The 26,565-nt window shown below is 45.6% G+C and overlaps 3 protein-coding genes across 9 annotated transcripts in view; all 3 read left to right on the top strand.

Moving 5' to 3' along the window:
• LOC114851179 (histone deacetylase 4-like) overlaps positions 1–16,410 on the top strand; it is a 49,586-nt gene extending 33,176 nt beyond the window's left edge. For 6 of the 7 annotated variants that reach the window (XM_029142829.3, XM_029142828.3, XM_029142827.3 and 3 more), the window contains 20 exons: positions 2,522–2,650; positions 2,744–2,853; positions 3,422–3,556; positions 3,645–3,837; positions 5,466–5,692; positions 8,367–8,609; positions 8,999–9,197; positions 9,528–9,661; positions 9,748–9,850; positions 10,014–10,060; positions 10,381–10,488; positions 10,594–10,649; positions 10,870–10,957; positions 11,078–11,197; positions 11,318–11,415; positions 11,713–11,831; positions 11,958–12,091; positions 12,305–12,389; positions 12,588–12,732; positions 13,168–16,410. In XM_029142829.3, the coding sequence (XP_028998662.1) occupies positions 2,522–2,650; positions 2,744–2,853; positions 3,422–3,556; positions 3,645–3,837; positions 5,466–5,692; positions 8,367–8,609; positions 8,999–9,197; positions 9,528–9,661; positions 9,748–9,850; positions 10,014–10,060; positions 10,381–10,488; positions 10,594–10,649; positions 10,870–10,957; positions 11,078–11,197; positions 11,318–11,415; positions 11,713–11,831; positions 11,958–12,091; positions 12,305–12,389; positions 12,588–12,732; positions 13,168–13,207 (2,513 nt within the window). In that variant the 3' untranslated portion in view covers positions 13,208–16,410. The remainder of the gene's footprint in view (positions 1–2,521; positions 2,651–2,743; positions 2,854–3,421; positions 3,557–3,644; positions 3,838–5,465; positions 5,693–8,366; positions 8,610–8,998; positions 9,198–9,527; positions 9,662–9,747; positions 9,851–10,013; positions 10,061–10,380; positions 10,489–10,593; positions 10,650–10,869; positions 10,958–11,077; positions 11,198–11,317; positions 11,416–11,712; positions 11,832–11,957; positions 12,092–12,304; positions 12,390–12,587; positions 12,733–13,167) is intronic. The other variant, XM_029142826.3, reaches the window with a different exon arrangement.
• Positions 16,411–17,465: 1,055 nt separating this feature from the next.
• On the top strand, positions 17,466–23,203 carry LOC114851181 (ribose-phosphate pyrophosphokinase 2). Its single transcript, XM_029142832.3, has 7 exons — positions 17,466–17,807; positions 19,462–19,645; positions 20,851–20,949; positions 21,134–21,258; positions 21,521–21,694; positions 21,779–21,938; positions 22,226–23,203. Exons 1-7 carry the CDS (start codon positions 17,686–17,688, stop codon positions 22,316–22,318), a joined length of 957 nt encoding a protein of 318 aa, XP_028998665.1. The 5' UTR covers positions 17,466–17,685; the 3' UTR covers positions 22,319–23,203.
• Positions 23,204–23,688: 485 nt separating this feature from the next.
• On the top strand, positions 23,689–26,074 carry LOC114851182 (thymosin beta-12). The gene is made up of 3 exons (XM_029142834.3): positions 23,689–23,848; positions 24,925–25,037; positions 25,169–26,074. The coding sequence occupies exons 2-3, from the start codon at positions 24,938–24,940 to the stop codon at positions 25,201–25,203; spliced, it is 135 nt and encodes a 44-aa protein (XP_028998667.1). The 5' UTR covers positions 23,689–23,848; positions 24,925–24,937; the 3' UTR covers positions 25,204–26,074.
• Positions 26,075–26,565: the final 491 nt, after the last annotated feature.

The following is a 26,565-nucleotide window of genomic DNA, read 5'->3' as shown; positions in this document are numbered from 1 at the left end:
AGAAGCAAAAGCCTTTGAAATGATGAGCTCTTCCTACACTCGACATATTGAGGGTTGCAGTGCATAATGTGCACACACAGGATGCCTTGTCTAGTGTAAGTTCTCACAAATACATGATTGCCTGTGAATGAGGTGAACGTCAAAGTGTGAGGCCCTCCAACTCAGTGCTTGTTGATAAAAGCAGAGCAAGACATACTGTTCCTGTCTTTTCACAGATGAGTAAATGTGTTTTTGTAGCTTAACTGGGGCAGCTTGTCCTTCACATGGATACAATGGCACATAGGCAGAGTGCTAGTGTACAGTACATGCTTTGGTTGATAACTAGACTGTAGCGCTTTCATGAACTCAAAGCAACATGTTTGGAGGCCCGCTTTAACAGGAGGACAATGCACTATAATGTGTGATTGAATGCGCTTACATTTCCCTGTATTCTATAACAATTGAGAAATTGGTCAAGTATTTAAAAAAAAATGCTGTGATTGGTTGAGACTTTGAATTACTGCGTCATTTTTAATCCTAAACATCACTAATTAATAAATTACAATTACTAAGTATTACTAAATGCAAAAATAGAAAACATCAGAATAGAGAAGTAAGCATCACATCAGGCTGTTTTTGTTTTAAACACAATAGCTAACAGGTTAGACTCAAGAGCAAGAATAATCTGAAGACATGATTTACACAACGAAAAATCACAGCGAGACTAGAAACACGGAATTTCGAATTTAGTAAAATTAGAAAATGTAAAGCGCTGCACAAAGCTGTGCAAAGCAAGAGAGGAAACAAACTATCAGTTTGGAAAATACTATAAAATGAAATCACTGCAGAGTAGAAACTAACGAATCAAGCAGTCAAAACACTGAGTAACAAGCTTACAAACAAGACGAGCTAGTGGAGCAAAGAGTTAGGACACGAGATTCAGAGATCACACGTTAACAACAAGGATTGTGATGTCTGTGAATATTAATACAGAACAGATTTATATGAATAAAACAGGACTCACCTGAACAGAAAAAAAACAGGAAACGAAGTCACAAAACATTGACATACAAAAAAGCCACAGCGCCACCAACGGGCCGGAGGGGGAACTGTAACACTTTTCTCTTCCGCTTCAGCCATGATTATATTGGGTGCGGATCATTTTCCATTCATTTTCAATCTGCTAAACCTAATTAACCTAACCAAATCTCTTTTAACTGCACTGCACATGCTCAGTGTGTCTCACCAACAGACTATCAACAAATGGATTTCCGTTTAAATTAGCTTTGTCATTAGTTTTGGACACTGTAATTCAAGTCAAATCTAACGGGTTTGCATAGTTAGATGATTTTATCCCCAAAGGGAGGTTATGGTCTTAACTTTCAGCCTTGACTGTAATGGTAAAAATATTATTTAGAATGACTGTATAGTATAAGAATATAATAGTAATAATTTAATACCACCCACTTATTGGCTCTGTTGGGTAGAACTAGTACTGAAAATCTTCATCTACATTTTAAAGAGTAATATAATTTCTTGTAATATTCTTTTTTAATAAGCTAAAAATTAAATCAGGCACAAGAAGCCCCAGAAATCCTAATTTGTACTAAACCGGCTAACTAAACTGCCCTCGAAATCAATTACTGTGCCTCCATCTGGACTGAACTCCCTCCTGTTTTTCACACTTCAGTCTCACACATTCATTTTTACCTGACTTAGAAAAGGTTTCTCCAGGATATGTAGCTTTTCAGTATGTGCCTTTACCCTTAGTTATAAAATAAAGAAAATAATAGTATTGGTAATCTCTCTGGGTCATTATTTACACTCAATACTTCCAAAAGAGAAATCATCCAAAATCACAGATTAGCAGGGCAAAGTAAACGCAGCGTTTGCCTTTTTGGCTGGAGCCACGGTAGAAGATCAGATAGAACTCCTACATTAGAGCTAAATGCAACTTAGCTCTGATGCATTTGGACAAAAATGATCAGAATTGTCCCAGTGTCTAGTTACAGTAGGAGGGACAAATACAGTGTGTGTTAAGATGAGAGTCTGTCAGATTGTAGCTCAGTTAACTCATCCACCCGTTTGATTGATTTGTCTGCGGCTGTCCAACCATCAGTCGTCTGCACAGTTGCTGACAGGGTTACTAAACAGACAGAAAAAATCTGACAGTTAGAGAAGGTGCTAATGTTGTAGTACTTTATTTTGGATGTTGATGATGATGTGGAGGACAACAGTGGATCAGACGAACAGCTTCTAATTATTCATCATTGTCTGACACTATTTATTCTAGTTTGATAAGCTTACTGAACTAATTACTTTTATATTTAAGTGTTCTCATTGAGAAACAGTTAATAATAAACCACAATTACACTTCGACCAGCGTAGGTACATTTGTTTGTCTCTACCTTGATTCTATTTTCAATTAAGGTGCTTGTACTCGTCGGGACGTGGGAAAAACACTAGATTCACCAAATAGCAATTTAGCAGTCAGACTATGAATAAATCAATAAGTCACCTCGGTTCCCATCCTTTCCCGCAGCCTCCGAGCCCAACCTGAAGCTGCGCTCCAGGCTGAAGCAGAAGGTGAGCGAGCGAAGGAGCAGCCCGTTGCTGCGGCGTCGAGACAGCCCCATCACGGCGGCCAAGAAGCGCTCGCTCGACATGGCAGGTAGGAGACACTCTTTCCGCCTTGCCTCAAACTGTTGTATTTTGGGATGCCGTTGTTTTTTCGGAGTGCTTTATTTTTGGATGTGTGTTCCAGACTCTGCGTGCAGCAGCGCCCCTGGCTCAGGCCCGAGCTCCCCAAATAACAGCTCTAACAACATCCCCAATGAGAACGGCATCACCGTGTCAGTCTCCAACAACACGGAGGTGCGTCAACATGGAATTATTGAGTTATCATCTACTGTAGTTCTTATACAAAGAGCCTGAATTTGAAAGTTATTTAACATCATATTGAACGTTTGCTATTTTAGCATGAAACTAAAATAATGTGTTATGCATCATGACCCAAAATGAGCTACAGACAGCCCAGGCCCAAAAAATGGTATTATCCAAATCTTACACAAGTAGAAGTGAGAAAATCAAATATATACAGTATATTATATAACGTGTCAGAGTAGCTTTGCTCTTTTGTGTGGGTGCTAGGCTATTCAGGTGCTAGTTATTAGCTTTTACAGTTACAGGCCCATGCCTATGGCAGGCACAGTGGTTCGGAGTGAAAGACAGTCAGATGATGGGTTGGGGAACAACATGGAGCCAGCAAGATGCTATTTGTGGCAGTCATTAGGAGCACTCAGGCAGCGTGGAGTAGGCTTGTGGTGGGGATGATATTATGCCACCAAATGTGTCTCTTTCTCCATGTGGGGACAAACTGCTGTAATGCTGGAGTTTCTTTCATGGTGCAAACACAGATAGATCATTTAAATCTGTTTCCCAGGCTTCCTTGGCCCAGAGGCTGTGCAGCGTTGCTGAGCGAGGCTCAGTTAACCAGCTGTCCCTCTACACTTCACCATCCTTACCCAACATCACCCTGGGGCTGCCTGCCACTGCCACAGCCACTGCTGCTTCCAACGTAAGAAGGAGCGCAGTGTTCAACTGTGCCTTTGGTTTGTGTGGGGTGTAACGCATGTGTCTGTTTATTCAAAACGTGTGTGTTTCAGGTGACCTCGGCCCAGCAGGAGGGCAGTCTGCAGCCAGCGCTCTCCCTCAGCCCTCCTTTCATCTCTGGTGGCCATTTGACCCCCTACCTGGCCGAGGCAGGAGCAGGAACAGGCGGACACGGGGCACACAGTCCTCTGCTCCAACACATGGTGCTCATGGAGCAGAGCCCGGCACAGAGCCCCCTGGTGACAGGTGGGAACACTTATGGCCGTTTTACTTTTTAGTAGCGTTTAGAGTCGAATCACTAAATGCTTAAATGTCTAAAGACATAATATTAAAATCTTTACTTTCCTGACATTTACTCACAACGTCAAAAGGAAGAGCATCACTGGAGATGTGTGGCCCTGGTATGCTGTGCCTCTTCTCACACTGACAGGCGTCCATTCATCAGCTCAAACTAATGAGCTCCTTTCATATATCAGCGTACGCTATCACAGCGTGACATGGTCACATTGTTCCCCCTTTCCCATCAGCTCATTCATTGACTGCCACATCGCTGCTATTTTCAGCTGGGCAGTGGCAGTGAATGGGCAATGACGCACATACAGACGCATGCATGTGTGTCTACGCACAAAAACATACAGACAAGGACATGTGCACGCCCACACACAGGCCAGGAGCAGAGCGTGGATTTTTACAGCCCAGATGCAATAAGCTGCAGTTAAGACAAGGGAACCGTGTTATTATATTTCCATATCCAAGTAACACAAAGTTTAGCGTTTCGTATCGGCGCCGACTTCCTTCTAGTGCTTTGTTGCTCCGACCCGCCATGTGTTCGCTCTGCGTCAGCAGGCTTTTTGGAAGCAATTTAAAAATACTCTGGTAGTCATTTTCTCTGAGATTTGCACAGTAATCAAGCTTCTCAGGTCATTTCCCAGATTCGCTTGAATCTGTTTTTATGCTCTTCTCACCCAGATGATACACTGTAAAAGGACTAAGATGTTCACTTTTCCCAGCTTGTATCATCACAATAGAAGAATCACAGTATGGCAGCACAGATGGTCATTTTAATGTGGTGCATAAATACATCTGCTAACTGATCTTAGGTCCAACACCAGTATGACTGAAATTAAAACTCCCATGTGTTGGTGTGTGTGCACCATAAACTTTAACATTCACCTCATCTATAGGTTTTACGGTTCCTACTTTGAGCCAGGCGTGACAGCCTCCCCCTTCATTGAGACACGAAACATCAACCTTCTAACACCAGTGTCTGCTTTTGATTCTTAATCTGGAAAAACACGGCAACTGTTTTGGAAATGTTGTCACATTTCCCCTCAACTAGCTACCAAAATAGACCGTGCAGACGCAACCATGAATCATTATGACATCTAGTCTAAATACTTCATAAGGTTCAGGTGTTTGGAACGGCGGGAAGGCGCGTCGCCATCGAAACGCCCGCCGTAGCCTTCCTAAACAGTTACACAAGCGCATCCGTAGCTACGTACTGTTTGCTTTGTGCATCATGCATCAGCAAGACGTGGCTCTGCATCGTGAGGGAGCTTAGAGGGAGGCTGGATTGGAGCAAATCCCTATTAGGACAGTCTGCTAACAAAGGTAACTTGTGTTGACATATGTAGTATATGTGTTGATCATGTACACAAATGGAAAACAGAAGAAACAGTATTACCATTATAAAGTACAAAAACAAGCCTGATAATGCAGCTAGAGAATTGAATAAATGCGACTGTCTGTGTTCAGACACAATGCATCCACTGTTCACTGCCCAACTCCAGGCCTTAAGCTGCTGTCAGCGTCTTGTGTGTAGTTTGCAGTGTCATTTCCTTTTGTAGCTGAACTCTTCCCTCTTTGTGTCTCAGGTGTGAGCGGCCTCTCCATGTCGCCTGCAGCATCCATGGCCAAGCTGCAGCGGCAGCACCGGCCCCTGGGAAGGACCCAGTCAGCGCCGCTGCCCCAAGGGAGCGCCGCCCAGGCTCATGCCCAGGCCTTGGCCCTGCAGCAGCTCGTGGTCCAGCAGCAGCACCAGCAGTTTCTGGAGAAGCATAAGCAACAGTTCCAGCAGCAGCAGCAGCTTCACCTCAACAAGGTAGATGCCAGCAAAGCACTCAAATAAAATGCAGAAGCAGCTTCTACTGTAAAGTCGACCCTTTGGGTCACATTTTTTAACTCTGGGTGTTATTTGAATGCAGATGGCTTTTGCTGCCATTTCATGTTGTTATCATTGTTGCATATTATGAGGCTGAGGTGATGGAAGAAGCTACAGACCAGACATGTCATTCAAGTAAAGAGATAATTAATCACTGTTTAACTGCTTCAGCACAGACATGTCGCAAGACATTCATCTATAAATCTTCTATTCATAGAGCTGCTGATTTCTGGTCTGGACTTTTAGATGTTTTGATGGTTTTTCAGCTTTTGTATTAGTGTGTTTTGTGAGCAAGAGGAGTGATATCACAGCTTAGAGCGAGAGGCTGATTTTGACACCAATACATTTCTCTTTTTAACTTTAAGTTAGAGTTGTTTATAAAAATGTATAAATAAATTTATAAAATTTATTTTCATTTTCTTTCATTTTGAAATGAAATGAGCTGCTTCAGCTTCTTCTGCAAATATTTAGCTCGGTAAAAACAACTCCTATTTCTCTTCAGTTACATGCAGCTATACTTTAAATGTTTCAGCAACTTTCAGCAATTCTTCAGGAATATGTTCAGCATTACAGCATTCACTGTGCATTTCAGGAAATGCTTCATCTAGTTGCGTCTATAACCCACAGGAGCTGTAGTGGAATTGTTTGTGTAGGTGGCAGTCAGTAACACAGCAAGCAACACGTGTGTGTGTGTGTGTGTGTGTGTGTGTGTGTGTGTGTGTGTGTGTGTGTGTGTGTGTGTGTGTGTGTGTGTGTGTAGTATTTTTGTTTGTGAGTAGGCGGAGGCAGGTTTGGGTTAACATGTATTGCGTGGTGTGTGAGCGTGTGTGAATGTTTGCATCTACGTCTCTGTGCGACTGTGGCAGAGACAGTTGCCATGGGCTGCGAGGTAACTGTGAGCTGCCATGGCAACAAAACGGAAGCCTCTGCCTTATATGGTCAGGGAGGAAGCGAGCGAGCAGGCACTTCTTTACCTATTCAAGCAGAGTCCTCGCTGGAGGAGAGGTGGGTGGATGAAACAAGGGATTTCCTCTCCTCCTCCTCCACCTCCCCTGCGCTGCTCTACTCCCTCAGTCCCTACATGTGTTTCAAAGCTCTCACAAGCATCTCTATTACAGCCTCTGGCATGTCAGGGACAAGTTATCCAAGACTAAAATCTAAATCCCCTCTTCTGACATTTTACTAAATAATTATTTAGAGTAAGAAATAGTTTTTTTATTATTAATGTAATTTAAATTAAAGACTGGACACAGCTGACTGGGCTCTGGCCAAGCGTAGTCACAAATCTGCCAAGCAGCACCTGTCCAAGGTAAACGTATATATATCTTGTGTGACATCCTCTAACGACAACATATGGTTTTATAATATTTGTGTTTGTGTAAAAACATTTACTGCTGCTTTACTGCATAGCTTTGGATTATTGTCATGTTATTGGGCTGAAACATTCTGAGGGCAACTGTCATGCTTAACTTGTCTAAAACATTAAGCAAACACAGTTCATGCTGGTGAAACACGCTGGCAGAGCAGAAACGAAAACAGTATGAGTTTGGTCAGTTAACACAGATTCTAAAATGGTACAGACATTTTGTTCAGAATAAGAGTTTTCCAATAAGTTATTTAAATTTACTTTAAATTTAGTTTTCTCTCTTTTAGATGAATGAAAGAACATATTTCAAAGAATTAAAATATTATTATTTATTATCATAAATTTGGGTCACATGATCATTTGTTCTCTGTATCTCCATCTATCTAGCTTGTGTTCTCCTATAGCAACAAGAATCCAGTGCATTCATGATCATTAGGGGAAGGAAGAGTATCAGTTCAGGCCAGATAAAGAGGAGGTTTCTGGGAAAGTGGAACAGAGAGGGGGGGTGAAAACCATCGAGAGAGGGAGAGAGGAGTTAGTTTGGACGCAAAGAAGACGAGAACAGTAGAGCAGAGGAGGGGGTGAATGAGAGCTGGTGAATGCTCTGACGTCAATGCTGTCCCCTGGCACCAACCCAGAGGACCCAGAGGCTGGGAGCTATGGGAAACACACACACACACACACACACACACACACACACACACACACACACACACACACACACACACACACACACACGTATGCCCCCTTCTACACACACCTGTGGCTGCAGATCTCCCAGCAAACACATCTCTTTCTTAGTACTCACTTCACAAACACACACTTCATGGAGGCACGTACTCCACGGCCTTGAACGGCACTTTGAATTGTCCGCGTCCGGAAAAAGTGAATGAAGAGGCGAGTGAATCAGTGCTTGGTTAGCAGCAGGCCCCAGAATGAGTGGATGAAAAGCAGCACAACAGGGAACGTGGAATGTCTGTACTAAATGTGTCTCTTTTGAACGCAGTCGGCGGAGCGGCCACTCACATTCAATTAAAACGGATAGGTTTAAAATGAGCAAGACACCAATCTGACTGACTAATCCAAATTAAGCTTGTTAAAAGAAGAATGCTCCAGAGAGAGGTCTGATTTGGCAGGAATTTGATTCAGACGAGAACGTGCCTGTTTGTCTGAATGCAGCCTCACGCGCCAGGCAGAATTTGTCACGCTCTGCTGTTCAATTGTCTCCCGGTCCTGTGTCCCTCGCAGATGATAGCCAAGCCCAGCGAGTCACCTGTGGGCCGCCAGCATCAGAGCCACCCCGAGGAGACGGAGGAGGAGCTGAGGGAGCACCAGGATGCCGGCACTCTGCCACTGGGGGTCACCATCAAGCAGGAGCCGCCTGACCCGCAGGAGCTGGAGGAGGAGGCCCTGCAGCAGCAGCAGCAGCAGCAGCACAGAGAGCACAGGGAGCGGGAGAGGCAGGCGGAGCAGGAGCTGCTGTTCAGACAGGTAAGGATAGGGGAGTCAAAAAACCCCTGAAAAGTGAGACATCTGCCCTAGTTTACCGCTGCAACACAACGTAGGCTGAGAGAATCAATATGAAGTTTCAGAGAATTGATTCCCTGACTCTGCTTGGCACTAATGTATTGTAGGTGTTTCTGGGGAAGTCCCAAAGAGGTGCAAACTGAAAACATGGACACAGAAATGTAATTTGTAGCTGTGAAAATGTCCCGTGGTGTCCCCCGTGATTAACATCAGAGGCAAAATTGAAGCGGCTCCTCTAGTTTTCACTGCCACCTCTTGGCCAAAACCTGCACTCGCAGTCCGACCCGTGCCTGTGGTCCACTAACGCGCTCACCCCGTGACACGTGAAGACACGGTGCTTTCTTGTGTGCCAGCAGCAGGCCTTGCTGTTGGAGCAGCAGCGGATTCATCAGCTGAGGAACTACCAGGCCTCCATGGAGGCCGACGGCTTGTCCGTCTCCTTCCCGGGACATCGGCCCCTGTCCAGGGCCCAGTCGTCCCCGGCCTCGGCTTCCTCTTTTCCCATCAGCGTTCCAGCCGCGGATCCTCCCGTCAAACCTCGTTTCACCACAGGTAACATCTCTCAGTTGTGCATCCTGTCTGTCCCCCTTTGGCTGTTTTCCACTGTGTTGCAGTTAGTATTTATTTGAACAGCTGTTTCCTCACTCTAGCCTGTATTTATGATCGTTTTGGGGACTGCAATGAGAAATGTCTGTCCTCAAAGCAGGTGAATTGGCCAGAAACGAGTGTAATGACTCCTGGCCTCCACAGCAATAACTGAGCTAGATGAATAAATCTGGGCAGGAGTCGTTTTCTCTCCCACTCTCAGTTCCTGTCAGACATTTGTCTGTTTGAACACAGGCAGAAACAAGAACTGTGATGTCTGCGTGTGTGTGTTGTCAGGCCTGGTGTACGACTCTCTAATGCAGAAGCATCAGTGCATGTGTGGAAACACCAACAGCCACCCGGAGCACGCTGGGCGGATCCAGAGCATTTGGTCCCGGCTGCAGGAAACCGGACTCCGAGCGCAGTGCGAGGTGCGTTCAGAGTGGTTTTACACTCAGCGTTACGCAAAGTAGTAAACTGCTGTGAAAGTCCTATTCCTCTGTGTGTTCGTGTGTAGTGCATCCGTGGGAGGAAGGCTACTCTGGAAGAGCTGCAGACGGTTCACTCTGAAGCCCACGTGCTTCTGTACGGAACCAACCCTCTCCGACAGAAACTTGATTGTAAGATCGCACGCACGCACGCACGCATGAACGCACACACGCACGCACACACACACACACACACACACACACACACACACACACACACACCATCAGCATTACTCAGCTGCTAATATTTAGTTGTTCACTGTCCCTAATGTGATGTTTATTTCCTAATCACCAGGTTCCATCACTCCTATGTTTGTACGGCTCCCGTGTGGAGGAGTTGGAGTAAGTATCGTATGGCTGCAGCGCGAACTAGTACACTATAAAACTGACACATAGGTTTTAAAGGGCATGTTTTTTGTGTTACATCTTAAAAACAGATGTAGTTAGTACTTGAGAAGGCTGCACAGATAAAGCTAGAATGAGGAAATTACAGTTAGACAACAGCAGTATATTCATATATTCCAGTGTCAGTAGAATAAGTTGCTTGTATTAGTATTGTGATCAACATCAAACAGCCGTTTGAACCAAACCTGCTTCTGTCTCACCTCTACTTCATTCACCTTCTGGCTCAGATGTGAGACTTGTGTGTCTTGTGTTTGCAGGTGGACAGCGACACCATTTGGAACGAGGTCCACTCCTCCAGTGCAGCTCGTCTCGCCGTCGGCTCTGTGGTGGAGCTGGTTTTCAAAGTGGCAACAGGAGAAATCAAGGTAAATGCAGTCGCTACATTTCCTGAGCTCGCTTAGTTTTCCATTCAGAAGCACGGTTTATGTTTACAATGGTTTGCCACATATTAATCGTGTGTGTCTTTCCAGAATGGCTTCGCTGTGGTCCGGCCCCCTGGACACCATGCAGAGGAGAGCACTCCCATGTAAGGCCAGAGCCATCTTTATATTTGGCTCAGTGTGTATATGAATACAGGTGTAGCATCAGACTCAACTTGAATACAAATTACATAAAGCACGCAATGACTGAGTGCCTTTGTTCTGCTTCATTTATTTTTCATTTTCTCTTCACAATAACCGCATGAAAACACTTTGATTTAGATCAGTTCCATAACAAGCAGCTCTCTCTGTCTGCTGCCCTTTCAGGGGTTTCTGCTACTTTAACTCCGTGGCCATTGCTGCCAAACTGCTGCAGCAGAGACTAAATGTCAGTAAGATCCTCATCGTGGACTGGGTGAGTTTCAAAACACACGTTATATCAGAAAGTTTGTTGTTTACTTTTTCCAAGCTTTCCATCTTAAACTGCACACCTTGTAGAGAGACTTTTGATAAAATGTGTGCTACCCGCATGCAGGACGTTCACCATGGCAACGGGACCCAGCAAGCTTTCTACGGCGACCCCAACGTCCTTTACATCTCTATTCATCGCTATGACGATGGAAACTTCTTCCCTGGAAGCGGAGCACCTGATGAGGTGGGCAACCTAAACTGAACGACTGAAATGCATTGTGGGGGAAATTCAGACTAGATTTAATGTGGGATTAACTAGGGACCAATTTATGGACATAATCCATGTCCTTGTGTCACCTTGCAGGTGGGCAGTGGTCCTGGAGTTGGCTTCAATGTCAATGTTGCCTTCACTGGTGGCCTTGATCCACCTATGGGAGATGCAGAGTACCTGGCTGCCTTCAGGTACCAGTAATGCTGGAGTCAAATCACACCCAGACGAGCTGGATTTTTGCTCAAAATCAGTCTTTGGGACAAATTGAAGCAGGCTATCAGGACAGAAATATGAAAAACACCAATATATATTTATATAAATATGTAAAAAATATCAGATGAATCCAACATTAAGGGGAACGTTTGCAGGTTGTAAAATTGTTGTGGTCATACTGAAAGTAAAAGTAAATGAACTGTGTTAATCTTTTGTGTTCACATTGAAATGTGGGCCATTTGTGTAATCTTTGATCTGCACCCTCACGCCCTCAGGTCAGTGGTGATGCCCATAGCCAATGAGTTTGCTCCAGACATCGTGCTGGTGTCTTCTGGCTTTGATGCTGTGGAGGGACACCCTCCACCGCTGGGCGGCTACACTCTGACCTCCAAATGTTAGTATGAGATTATGTGGAGTGTGTTTCTTATCACACAAAGGCATGCACATGAACTGTTGACTGATGATGAAATAAGCATCTGACCAGTCCATTCATTCACTTCATGTAATCTCCTATCTCCAGGTTTCGGCTATTTGACCAGGCAGCTCATGACTCTTGCCGGAGGCCGGGTGGTTCTGGCTCTTGAGGGGGGTCACGATCTCACTGCCATCTGCGACGCCTCCGAGGCCTGCGTGGCCGCCCTGCTTGGCCAGGAGGTGAGGAGGCCACTTGGCCAAAACACAGGGAAGGAAACGGAATAACACAATCATATGTATGACATGCTGTATCAGTAATGTCAGAAACATCAGTTCATCAGTGATGTTACATGGCGCGTTATATCCAGGTTGACCCCACGTGGAAACAATGAGAAACGCTGCCTGTTGCATGCTTGTGTTTACATTCTGTGCATGTGTTTTTGTCCGGTGCAGCTGGACCCGCTGCCGAAGGCTGTGCTCGAGCAAAGGCCCAACCTCAACGCTGTCCGCTCTCTGGAGAAAGTCCTGGAGACTCACAGTGAGTTGGTCCTTAAACGCTTCATATTTTTCACAGTTTTTTTGGTAAAACAGAATCTTATCTGGAAACTGTAAATCTGTTGTGTGTTTGTGTATTGAGCCCACATCTGGGAGCAATCTCCTCTATCTGAGGTCCTTACCATCATCTCACATGTGATGCTGTTTATTATAGTTATGTCTGTTTCTCCCACCTTTTCAGGTAAGTACTGGCGCTCAGTGCATCGCTACTCGCCACGGCTCGGACTTTCCCTGCTGGAGGCCAAACGAGGGGACTCGGAGGAGGCTGAAGCTGTCAGCGCCATGGCCTCCCTGTCTGTGGCCAACACCAACACTATGGATCAAAGGTAAAGGACTGAGAGAATGATCTCTGCTTGTAAGGAATGTGTTTATGTACAGGATTTCATGTTTGAGATGACTATGCCTAGAATGGCTTTTTCTTTATTACAGGTAAATATATTGCATCACTACTAAAGGTTTGAGTAAAGCTGGAGCTTCAGCATTGTTTAAAGGAATGTGGGAAGAGTGTGGCATTTACCATTTAGGACTTGAACAATCTACAGCCAATAAATGTTTTGTGTATGTAAACACAGAGACTGTATTGGAGAACAGAAAGCTCCGATTCAACGTTGCCAGAAAATGCTTCACTCACACCTTCAGTCTAGCAGGGTGCGTTCAGGTCCAAGTCCTGGAAGCACGGCTCATGTACGGCTGCAGTGAAAACCCTACAGGTGGTTGGAGGAAAAGCCCAGTCTAACGACCTGCTCTTGTTTTTCCCTCAGGCCAGAGGAGGAACCGATGGAGGAGGAGGAACCACTGTAACGGAGGGAAATGCGAGGGTGTCACACTGTTACCACTGACCTCTCCGGAGAACACCTCTTTGAGCTGCGAAGAGTCTCGACTGATCCCTTCATTTAGTCGCCCTAACCCCACTCACCACGTCAGTCACCTTGATTGGCGGCCCCTCGGCCAAAAACGAGGGAGAGGGGGTGGGCTCAGCCTCAGAGTAGGGAGCCAATCAGGAGACAGAGGACTGAACTGGGGAAAAAAAATAAACATGACAGCGTTGCTTCGGCGGCGCTCGCTCAGAGACTCTCGTTTTTTTCTGTCAGTCTTCGCACCCCCACGTTAGCCCCCAGCGGCTAACCGAGCGACCAAGGCAGCGGGCGAGCCGGTTTGGAATTGGCGCGAGATGAGCCTCTCGCGTCATAGGAAGGTGTGATGACACTTCTGTGCAGAAACATACGGTGCTTTACACAGCCGCCCTCTGACCACGGAATGGACACCAGGGACGGCGTCATCCCCAGCTGGCTGCCGCAGCTCGGGGATCCTCTTTGGTCTTTTCTCAACTATATTTCCCTTCAAAACAATGGCGTCAAGGCAACCGAGATAATATTTAACAGGATGCTTTCACTGTGGCCGAAATGAGGCTTTTACAAAGATTTGATGGTGAGACTGTGACCTCGCTGGACCAGCCTGTCGTGGAGGGTTGACGAGTGAGAGGAGTGCCTTTGTGAAGGTCCGCTGAAATTCAGGATTGTTCAGGAAATGATTGCCTTAAGTTAAAAAGATTTTTCTCCTTGAGAAATCGGCAGGAGGGAGGGAGGGAGGGAGGGAGGGAGGTGGGGAGGGAGGGAGATGGAGGGGTTCAAGTCCTACTGGGGACGAGAACGACAAAAATAAAGCAAACAATCTTTCAGCATGTTTACTTGGATGGTGATGACGACAGCATTTTTGTCTCTCACAGCCTCTCTTGAAGAGTTACTTTACTTTTGGATGGATCTATTTTTGTGTAAAAAACGGAAAAGGCTTTGTTAAGGTAGTTGCCAGCTTCAGTAGACAAGGGGGCAAACATGGAGACGTCTCAACAAGGAAATTAGATTGAAACCTGTCAAAAAGGTTCAGCCTTTTATGTAGCTTCCCTTTAACCGCAGTCACCATCGCTTTGAACACACACACGCGCGCGCACGCGCAGACTGAAGCATGCAATTGAGCAGAGAGCAGACATTTTTGCAACATTTCTGAATGTTATCCAAAAGATAAAGCCAAGCAAGAAAAGCCAAAGCATGAGTCCGCATTTACAGTAGAACACTTCTGCTATTGGCCCTTTGGGACGAGGCTCCCGGTGCGACCCGTTTACTGGCGCCAGCGCTCACACGCCGCGTCAGCAGTTCTTTACGTGCGCTGAGCCGCCGCCGTGGCGTTGGCAACTACCTTGGTTCTTAGTGTGAGCTGAACATTAGTCATGTATATTGGATTGAATATATTTTGTGGGGCAGTAATGGAGTATTGCCTGTGTGTATTTACATGTATGATTTTCACATCAAGTTGTTAATTTACAATATCAGAAATGTGTTTGGTAAGCGTGTCCACTTTTTATTTTTTATTGTATACGATTATTTTTCTAAGACTTAGGGTTTTCTGTTTCCTGATAGTTATAGGGCTGCCATTTACATACTTAGTCCTATCGTCACTTGCTGTTCCAAACTTTCGTTTCTTGTATTTATCAAAAATACGAAGCGACACTTTTCTTTCTTTCTTTCTTTGGCTCTCTAAGCCTCTGCATTTCATCAACTGTGTATTTATAACGTGCTGTTTATAGAAGATTTGTATATGGAAAATTTATAAATGTACTCTAACTAATGACAGCTATGATATTGTGAGCGAAAACAGTATGGTGTATGGTTATTACTCCATGAACTTAGAAGACGCAGCATATTAACTTGTCATCGACTGCACTGTTTTCAAGTCGCCCTCAAGTGAATCATTACTGCGATTGAATCTTGGACGCCTGAACATCGGATCCCTGCGTCGCCTTGTTGCTACATTTGCCTCTCGGGCGACACGCAGTCTCTTTCCGACACACAAGTAAAACTAGAGGTTCAGACGCTGTTTTATGTAGCTAGTTTACATTGGTGGGAAAAGAAAAGAAGGGGACACGGCAAAGTGGAGTTCTCTCCAGTTTAAACTGGAAAATATCAGCTGATGGTTTTAATAAACTCTTTGAGAGCATGTGTTGCACTATCATGTCCGCCTGTCCATCACGTCAGTCTCCTTCTTCCCTTTTCCTGCTTCACCTCCACAGATCTGACACTACTCTGCTGTAAAATGACTCTCCAACCAACCCCCACTTGTTAACTGCTTTGTTAAACACCAGATTAACAGTGACTGTCATGTTTACTTCAAGCTTATATCATTTTATAAAGCTGTACAATTTGAAATTAAGTTGATATCTTTTCCATGTCTAACAAACATTCCACTTGTTACTTGTTTAATTTGGCTTAACATATTTTTTTTAAGACGATTGAGGTTTTTTTGTAGGAACTTTCTTACTTCTCTTTCTTTTTCGCTGTCTGCTCGCGCCAACTTTAACTCTTTGCATGGTTTGTGAGTCAGCATGCCTGCTTGTCTATGTAACAAAAATGTATTTGCACAATAGACGAAGAACACTGGAGGACTTAAAAAACGAAACCTCCCCCAAGGGCACCAGGTGGAACGACTGCTTCCTCTGTGGTGTGCAAACAATTCAAAAGACTTTGTCCAAATGACTCAACTGAGACACATTTGATATTGTTCTTATTGAATATTGTTTCCAATAAGTGATTTTAACAAGATTCAGCACTTAAAACATGTATGGACTGTGTTTAAGAGAAACATGCTCTGCCAAAACTCTGCTACATTCTCACCTTAAAAAGACTCTCCCAAAGAATGTACATCTTTCAAAGATTTTTAAACAGGCACTGCTATGGTGGAGGAATTTTGGATATTGGTTGAGAAAATGTTTGGAAAAAAAGGGCATCGTTGTTTGATTGTCACACCCACCTCGACCAGTTCTACATATATATAAATATATATAACCACTGTGGTTCAAGAGCAAATCTTGGTTTACATGTAAATGGATAAAAAAGCTATTTTTTGTTTGTTGTTTGTCTCTCTTGATGAGAAATGTTATCTTTCTTTGGGACCTACGCTTTGGACATTTCATCTCTGACATCATCTATAAAATATATTTCTGAAAAATACAAGTAACTGTTTTTAGTTTTTTTGTATGAAAGTCGGTAGCTGTTTACGATGACTGAAGATTTAAAAAAAACAGTTTATCAAACAGACCCGTATTGAACACAGACACTTGTATCACTCAGTAAGACATTAAGAGTGTAGTATCAGATCTAAATTCCTGACGGCCTTTTTTGGTTTTATCACCCAGTGAAGTGATTACTTGAAATCCATTGTAGTGTAATCTAAGTGCAAATACTCAGGTCAGCTGATTGATGTGAAATTCCTGAAATAATAGCATTTCTAAAAGGCAGGATCACTGAGGAGCCCTACTTGTAGTGTCCACATCAGGCTGATCCTCCTGACTCTGTGCTGCATTTGAAGAACAGTAAATTAGCGGCGGCACGTGAGCGCAGCCAAAGCAGAAATGTCGTCAGAGTGAAGGAGGCAGGTCTTGGCATGACGTGTCAGCTGACTCTTCTCTGAGTGGTAAATTGAATTAGTGCACAGTGAATTTATGTCCAAAGAAGCAGCTGTCAGGTGACATCCTCCTCACATTGACACGGTTTTGTCCTAATATGGTTTCCAAAAACACAAGCTTTGAGGAGTAAAGAATCAGTTTAGTACTGTAGAAACTAGCAAATGTTTGACTTCTAATAATTATTTCTGCCTTAACACATGAACATGAACAGTGCATACAAATATGAACATACTGTAAGAGAAGCAGAATGTGGGCTTCATGTACACCCTAACGAATGAAATAGGTATTACATTAAAAGAAAAAAAACGTACACATACGTCGATTTAGCAACCATGAACAATATTTAATAATTATTTATAGTTTGCACTAACAAGCTTATATCCAAAGTGATTATATGTTGATAGTATAATTAGGATAATAGGCTTATTTACAGGTGCTCAGGACACAATATAAGATAAAAAACGATACAGTATCAAATTACTAGAACATGAAGTCGTTGGAACAGAGGTGACATAGATTATGAATGTGCGCTGACGCGAGCGCGAGGCGTTAGCGTGCTTTGTAAACACGGCGGAGCGGCGAGTGAACATGTGTCACGGCGGCGCTGACCAATGAGCGGAGGCCACTTCCCTTCGCAGGCAAACACTAACCTGATAGTTCCTCTCCGCGCAGCGCACCGTCCCCAGCGCCGCACCGACGCAATGCTGAGCCTGCAACATTAGCGAGCTCAACTCCCCCCGTTTTTGTAACCCTCCAGTGGGGAGAGCCGCCGCATCTTCACGCTTCTTCTAGATTTAGTGTTCCGGAGCCAACCGCAGCCGCCATGCCGAACATCGTGCTTTTTAGCGGGAGCTCCCACCACGACCTGTCCCAGAAAGTGGCCGATCGGCTGGGGCTGGAGCTGGGGAAGGTGATAACGAAGAAATTCAGCAACCAGGAGACGTGGTGAGTCGCGTGGCATCGTTTGACTTGTGCGGCGTGAGGCGCGTGCTTGTCTGTTGGCGTTGCTTTAGCCTCCGTGGTCCATGTGGGCATGCTAGCATGAAGCTAACAGCACTCTACTAATGGGTAGCGGTAGATGGAAACACGTGACTAGCTAGCTACATGTAAATACGCCAGGCCCCACTCGTGGAACTTTAGTTCTATTTGATTTTGGTTGAACGTGTGTTTTATCTGCTATGTACCGATAGAAAAGCGTCCATACGTCCATGTTAAATGTGCTGCGCATTTTTCTAACTGCGCTTCTGTTGACGCTACGCCTGGTTCTCGTGATTAGCGGGCGTCCCGACACACACTTGTGCATGTGTTGCAAAGTGTTCCCCGTGGCTGTTTGCCGGATTAGCTTGTGGTTTGATAGAACTGTTAAGATGTGTAGCTGCTACGTTTGAACTGGGAAATGAACGCTGTAGGATACAATATTTGACAATATACCTTAGATCTTCTAAGCTAGTCAACTAAGTCGGCTAGTTAGGTGAACACTTTGCGCTACACCCCTAAAGACACGTCCGCATCTTACAGATGTCTGTGAACACGATTAAACGATGTTTAGTTAAATGTTGATTATTGTAATTTTTATAGCAAAAGGGGTCGGGGAGCACGTCCGGTAATTGACGCTCGCAAGCTCGGTGCTATTCTCAATGAATTCTACGTGTTTTACGGTAACGCTGGTGAGTTACGGAAGAGAAGCGTTAGCGACTGAAATTCTACGTAGCGGTCGCTACTACTTGTTACGTTTTAGCTTAGATCGCACGCGCTTGACGTGTATCCGCTTCAGCTGAGCCGTGGGCGCGTGGCTCGTCTCGTCCCGCGGTGTCATCTTTGTTGCCGTAAAGTGAAACTGCGCCGTTTGTGAAGGCGCCTCTTTCGCCGCTGTATCCAGTCTTTAGATCATCTCTGCCGCTGTTGTTTTGGCCCACAGCGCCTCAGATCCAGGGACAACTCTTGATTATCCGTGTCAAGGTTTCTCTCTAGGGAACGCAGCTGTTTGGGCGACACACAGTGCACAACAGAGATTACTTTCCCATCATCCAACACCAACACGCATGCGAGAATGATGCACTATTAGCGGCTCTTCCCACAGCTCCCAAACAAGTTTTGGCAGGTGACTTGCTGAGGTCATGGATCAAGGCTAAGGGAGTGGATCACTGGGAACGAAATGTCAGGAATGCATGAAGAAGTGGGAATTTTCATGGTTTTAGAATAGCTGTCCATCCTGAATGCCTGAACAAAAATAATCCTATTTCTAGATGCAGCATAGAGTATGTGCTAATTAAATGAGTATTTAGCATAAATATTGGCCACATTGTTGCTTTTTGGACTTTTTCTACTGGCCTCTCTTCATTCAGCCCATATGACCCTGTGCGCTGACCTGACTCTCACTGTCTACAATGGTACGTGTGACCACATTTGAGGTTGGTGGAGAACCTGGTCATCTCCCACAGAGGAATGCTTACTTTCTCCATCAGCGTGTGCTGCAGATTGTGAACGTGACAGAGGATATGTCCCAGTGTGAGCTGTGCGAAGCACGTAGGCCCAATAATAAACGCATAAATAATCGGCATAATTGAATATCTCCTGTTGCCCGTTCTGTCTTCGACAGCGTGGAAATCGGTGAGAGCGTGCGAGGCGAGGACGTGTACATCGTGCAGAGCGGCTGCGGCGAAATAAACGACAACCTCATGGAGCTGCTAATCATGATCAACGCCTGCAAGATCGCCTCATCGTCCCGCGTCACCGCCGTCATCCCCTGCTTCCCCTACGCCCGGCAGGACAAGAAAGACAAGGTAGAAGCACACGCAGATGACTTAATCCCAGTAAAGCAGCTGTGAGATGCTTCTGACAGACTTTCATTTTTGTCGAAATGTAACAAATCAAGCTGCCAGTTGTACCTTAAGCATTAATGTTAGTTATTTTTCCTTCAGTGCTGCTGGTTCTGCTGTTGTTGCTCAGTAATATATTAAAGTGAACAAATCAAATAAAGTGTTATTGCAGTTGGAGCTGGTCTGAAAGACCTGTTTTAATGCATCAGACCTCCAGCAGCCTGAAAACTGGTTCAAGCAGTCTGCTTATGCTGTAAATTATTGTCTTGCGTTTCCTCGGTTGTTAGAGCTGTGGTTTTCCTGTGAATTATTCTCCTCCCCTCGTCTTCAGTCTACCTGTTGGCGCACAAGCTGCTGGTAATTGGTTTATATCTCGTTTTACTCGCTGGGGTCAGACCTCTGCAAACACTGACCTCATCCACTTGTTGACTTCAGATAAAGATTTCGCTTTGTCAGTCGAGCTGATTGAAAGATCAGTGTGATGCAAACGTCGAGTCCAGTTCACATTTCACAACGCTGTCAGATTTCACTGATGCAGGTCAACAATCTGTGTGGAATGACCTAGTGGTAAAAATGCCAGCTATGTAATGATGTCCAGTTAATACTCTTTCATCACTCCCATAACTGCAACCCCGTCATTTTCTCATTGCCAATAAGCTTCTGCATTCCCTCCTCCTCTCTTCACCCTGCTGCTGTAGGCGCTCACACAAACGCAGCTCGGCCATTATTTCCAGGTACCTGCGTGTTTTGTCAACAAGCTCTGAACCTTCTGCCCGTTTTGCTGCACCGTGTTGCTTTTTTCTGGCGCTAACAAGCCTGCGGCCACAGCACAGCCAAGATTTGACATGCCGTAATGGGAAAGGTCACAGATAAAGTTTAGCCAGGAGTCACAAGCCCTGAAAGTGTCCCAGCAGAACAGAGAGCTGCCTGTTGACTGTGCCGACCTCAGCTGATTAATTGGAGATAAACAGAAAGCACCGTTTTCTTTTAACCGACCCACACGTGATGCTATTAAGGTTTTTGACCTGGGTATAAGAGTCCTGAGTGAAAGAGCAACATAGACGATATGCACATAATTTGCTTTGATGAGAGAAAACCTCCTCCTAGTGAATGAAGTTGCTTGTTTTTCCTCGTTTCACACCACTGTGTCTACTTGATGCTTGTCCCAGAGTCGAGCTCCCATATCAGCCAAGCTGGTGGCAAACATGCTGTCTGTGGCCGGTGCCGACCACATCATCACCATGGACCTTCACGCCTCTCAGATCCAGGTCAGTACACACCACCGTCGTCACTTTCCTAATGGCACATTGTCGACCCACAGTACTGACGTTAATGGGGAAAGGCCTTTAGAGGTTGCAGGTTATTAATTGGCTTTTGCTAAACAATAACTCCTGACACCTTGGTCTGTTACATACTTGTATTTACTGTGCTGACTTTGTTTTTCCTTCTAAGGGATTTTTCGACATCGCTGTGGACAACCTGTATGCAGAGCCTGCTGTTCTGCAGTGGATCAGAGAAAACATTCCTGAGTGGAAGAACTGCATCATTGTGTCTCCAGACGCTGGCGGAGCCAAGCGGTGAGACGCAGCGGCACACAGTGGGTTAAAAAGTAGCCAGGCTGTATTATGACAGAGCTACAGCCTCCAGTGTCACATGTGTGAGGCGTAATTAGGGGACACCTGCTCAAGTGCAAAGGTGTTTTGATCGACTCAGTTTGCTTCTGTCTTTCCATTTCCTCAGCACTAATTCAAATCCTGAAGATTAGAATGCACACTCTGAAAGCTGTAAGTTAGATGAGAAGCTGAAGGTTCAACGTCTTGCTCCTCCTCTCATCCGCAGCGTGACGTCCATCGCCGATCGCCTGAACGTCGACTTCGCTCTCATCCACAAGGAGAGGAAGAAGGCCAATGAAGTGGACCGCATGGTGCTGGTCGGCGACGTCAAGGACCGCGTGGCCATCCTGGTGGACGACATGGCCGACACCTGCGGCACCATCTGCCACGCCGCCGACAAGTCAGTGGCCAGAACGTTAACTCTGGTGGTTTGTGCATGAGTAGGAGGTGACTCACCGTCATCTGCTTCCTCCTCACCTGTCAGGCTCATCGACGCTGGGGCGGTAAAGGTCTACGCCATCCTCACGCACGGCATCTTCTCTGGCCCCGCCATCTCCCGCATCAACAACGCCCCATTCGAGGCTGTAGTGGTTACTAACACTATCCCACAGGAAGAGAAGATGAAGGCGTGCCCTAAAATACAGGTACCTGCTCTCATTCTACACAAGAGCTGTTGGATTTCCTTGTTTTGAGTCCACGTGTTGTCTTATATTTGGTTAGGTTGCATTAATCCAGTGGATGTATGGTTTAGATGCAATCACCTTTTCTTAAGTAGTAAAATATTACTGCTAAAACAACCAATGACATTGTATATTTAATACGCTGCTACAATCAAATGTGATTATAAATTATAATTTTATAATTTATACATGAATCACTTGTACATAAAAAGGCTTAGTTTTGCTTTTTCTGATGGATTTGTTTCCTCCAGGTCATCGACATCTCCATGATTCTGGCAGAGGCCATTAGACGAACCCATAATGGCGAGTCTGTGTCCTACCTGTTCAGCCACGTACCTTTGTAAAGACATGGGGGGGGGGCGGCCCCCGGCCCCCTCTCCTCGTCTGTCTCTGTCTCTCTACTCACCCATCAGGCTGTTTGGCTACTTATCCTCCAGAAATGCCTGATAGAGCCTCCTGGTTTCAGACCAGTCGCTTAAAGGCCGCGCCCACACATCCTCTTTGCCATTTTTCACCCAGGACACAGTGAAAATATCACTTCCTTCAATGACGACAACGTTTGTATTTATAAGTGTGTTCTTTCTTTCTCTATTTGTCGCTCGCATTTCAGTTTCGTTCTTTGACCCCTGTGAGGTCTGTTCTTCACTTTAACCAAAGGGTCCACAATGTAACAGAAGTCTCATTTGTATCTTCCTTTAACTGAGACATTCCACTGTTTGTCATTAAAACTTGTTGGCTTCATAGACAATAAAGTAGTAAATGTGGAATTCTGCACCATTTCACTGCAAAGTGTTTAATCTGCTCACAAAGCTCCTTGGATCTTTATCGATGTTTAAAGCCTGCAATTGAGTCGATTTGACCACAGAATCAACACAACAGACATTACTTCACTCGTTTCACTGCGCTTTTAGTCGTTTGCACCACATCCTTAAGTGCTAATTTAAACGTAGCTTCCTCAACTGAGGATTATCGGTGTCTATGATGAGGTGGATTTTGTACCTTGGCACACGTGAGAAAAAAAATTTAAGGTCACGAAGAGGAAAACATTTCACTTATTTTTATAGATTTTGCAACCATGGTTAGTTATGCAGATGGTGTGGTTGTCACAGCTGAAATTGATAGGTTTGGCTTTACCTGTAGGTAGAAAGAAGCTGCAGTAAGTGATCATTTTCTTTACCATGTAACTGTACAAGCTGTTTGTTTTACAATAAAGCCTTGACAATGGGTAACGGGCGGTCTGTGCATTTCAAGTGACTGTTTTCTAAAGATTTATTATTCATATTGTAGGTGTGAAAACTCAACGGCATGTATTCTTGCATTTAAGTGACCAAATTCATTAATGCATGACACAAAAGTGAGCAACAGCTCCCCGCCACCAGGAGGAGCCCAGTCTACAGGAATGTGCAGCCAGAGCCGCAGTCACAACATGAGGAATGAAGGAGGACGCGTTTCTGTGGTTTAAGTCGCTTTTACTTATTCTTCACATAAAATGCAGTTAGACGATACACGGTAGAACTTAAAGTAAAACAGCTGTTTTCATGAAAAGCTGAAGGAAGTGTAATGACTACGTGCTGCTTGTAAACCAAAAGAAGAGACTTTCAGCACCACGTGCGTCACAATACAGGAAAAAAGAGCCAAACTATAGATTAATAGTGGTTTTATCAGTAAAGGAGCAGAAGGAGAGCTTTACATTCGGTTTGACTGCGAGCAGAGCGCTTCCGTGTCCGTCCAGCAGGGGGGGTGCGGAGGACGGGGGCTGGTGATGTCAGATGTCATTAGCATATTTCTGGCTATATCTAATGCTTGCGCAAAGACGCGCCACAACTGCTGCAACCCACTAACCAGAGACCTTCGAGCCACCAGCCAGCACTCCGGTAAGACGAGCGAGGCGAACTGCGTCCACGTTGTCGTGCTTGAGTGTGAACGGCGAGTTGAGCTGTCGCCGTCATGTTAGAAGTGTGATGAGTGCGTTTGGAGAAGACGTGCCAAACACACACGCGGCCGCAAATCATAGGATAATGTGACTTTCCGCCGAGCGTGCGTCGTTTTTATGGGCGAAAAGCTGAGAACGTGGCGTAAAGTGGCAGCGGGCAGGTGTGTGGTCCGTCTTTGTCTCGCTGGCACACGTTCACGCAGATCTGACGCTTCCTTTGTTGCGGTTTGTGCTCGAGCTGCGTGCGTCGGGCTCCGTTATCAAAAGCGGGGCTCGTTGCGTTCACGGCGCTTTGTGCGTTTATTTCAGGTGACTTTATAGTCGTTAGGAGGAACCTGGGCTAATAGATGGAGCTGCATGCCAATCTGGGCGGTGGTTCCTTCACATCGCGCCCCAAGGGGAGAAGTACGTGACAAGTGAATGTGCGGCTGTTGCACTGCTTCCATGTGGAAAGTCCCCGAGTGGACGCCTAAAAAACCAAAACAGACCGCCACAATATCACGCATTTGGCCAAATAAACGGCATGTCCGCTGCTTTTTGCGCAGACGCGCAGCCTTTGTGTTTCTCCTCCATCTGCCCAGCGTGGCAGCCCCATTGTTATGTAAATGCGGGGGTCCGGACGCTGGACTGGCTTCATTGTCTGGAGCCGCCCGTCCCCCGTGCGCCACATCCCGGGCGGCGTGCGCGTCGTAACGGGGTGGACGGCGGTCGCATCACGCAGACAAAAGAATGCGGTTGCGCACGTACAACCGTGTTAGCCGAACAACTGATTGTTTGACCACAGATTTAGGCAACGCCCAACGACTGATAAAATAAATCAGAAGACGCCACATGTTCCGGTGGTAACAACCTAACGTGCGTTTATGAGATAAATTATTGAATCACTCCTCTTGACGGTTTATGAGAGAAGGGCGCAGATGATAAACACGTGCAGTTTGCGCAATAACACTTGAGGGCTGCCTGGAAATGTCTTTATGTGCTTTCTGTTCAACCGCCCGCGTGTCTCTGCTCCTCCAGACTCCCCGCAACCATGTCTGACAAGCCCGACATCTCTGAAGTGGAAAGTTTCGACAAGTCCAAGCTGAAGAAGACGGAGACGAAGGAGAAGAACCCCCTGCCTTCGAAAGAAAGTGAGGCGCGCGCTGCTCGACGTCACGCCCCCAGCGCTCGCTGCGCTGCGCAGCCGGGCGTCGTTTGCGCACGTCTTTGTCTCCATTTTGTCCGCTCGAGTCTCACGTCTCTCCTTGTTTCCCCTCCGCAGCCATCGAGCAGGAGAAGGCGGCGGCGACGTCATGAAGCCCCCCCCCCTCCCGTGCACTGTCCGCCCTCTCCTCCCGCATTGCCTTGTTTTCACTCACTTCTTTTAGCTGTATAACTTTGTAACCTGAAATTATGAAACGACAACAGTAACCAAGCTGCACAGCCCGCGGCCAGAGGACGCCAGATGATGCCAGTCTGCTCGTTGCCCCGGTGACCGACCACCTTCACGCTCGTCTTTTCGTCAGGGGAGATGAGGAGATGCACCCGGGGCGCGTGGGGTGAGAAGAACCTGCAGAAGACGGTCCTAAAGGTGCGCATCTCCTGACCAACACCACCTTTATCTTATCGCCATTGATGTTCGGGGGCGTGGCCTGAGGGATGGGGCGTGGCCTGCGTCCCAGGAAGTTCTTCGTCGTGTTTTACCAAAACCACCAACACCCAACTTCCTGTGGCTGCTTTTTTGCGCCAAAGCTGAGGCGTCAGGCTTTATTGTTTCTTCGCCTTCTAATTTTCAGAAATGCACAACTTTCTGTACGCTGGCCAAAATGTAAATGCCCCAAATACTGATACTGTTGTTTTGTCACAATGTTGTTTTTTTTCTTATGGATTCCATCTTGATGGGAGAGATGCTCAAATGGACCCGATTTACGGTATATTTGAACATTCTTTGCCCCAGTTTGAGTGATTTTTGGGATTTTTTTTTTATGTTGCAGTCTGTCTTCAAATTGTCTCACAATGGAGAGAAGGAAAAAATAACACTGGCAATTGAATCCACGTGTTTGCTTTTGACTGTAGATCACAATTCTTTGGAGTTTTGTAAATTCCCAGAGTTCATGTTATTCTGCCACAAACCATTACAAAATGGAAAACCGTGAAATGTTGTAATAAAAAAGAATTTGTTACTACACACATGTATGTGCTTCCTCTGGCTTTAACACGCTGCTGATGTGCCACACTTTACGTTTGCAGATCCTTCAGTGAGGCTGCACAGATATCAATATTTTATCTCCAAACATTCCTGCATTCCTCCAGCGCTGAGGCTGTGGAGGTTTGGAAGGCTTAAACACTTATTTACTCTAGAACATTTGTGATCATTTCAGCTCTGAGGCCAAAACAAGAAACGTTCATTCACGCAAAGATAAATAGCACATCAGTGACATTGCTCAAGCGTGTGTTGGCAGGTTTCATGCACCCGTCAGCAGTGGCTTATGGGCCACGTGTCGTAACCCAGAGCTTCAGTGAGAGGTTTATTCAGCTCCTCAGCCTAAATTAGCAGTGTCCTGCAAAGCCTTAATGTCATTAGCAGGACGTTGCTGCAGCTTCCTGTGAACGGCGTGCAGAGAGCTGGTGCGTGGAGCGCCGTGGGCTTTCATTCACATGATGGATGAGGAGGCTTTA

The sequence above is a fragment of the Betta splendens genome, chromosome 2, assembly GCF_900634795.4.
Source record: "Betta splendens chromosome 2, fBetSpl5.4, whole genome shotgun sequence".
Taxonomy (NCBI): Eukaryota; Metazoa; Chordata; class Actinopteri; order Anabantiformes; family Osphronemidae; genus Betta; species Betta splendens.
The sequence above is the reverse complement of the archived record's forward strand: the minus strand, read 5'-3'. Positions and strand labels throughout refer to the sequence as shown.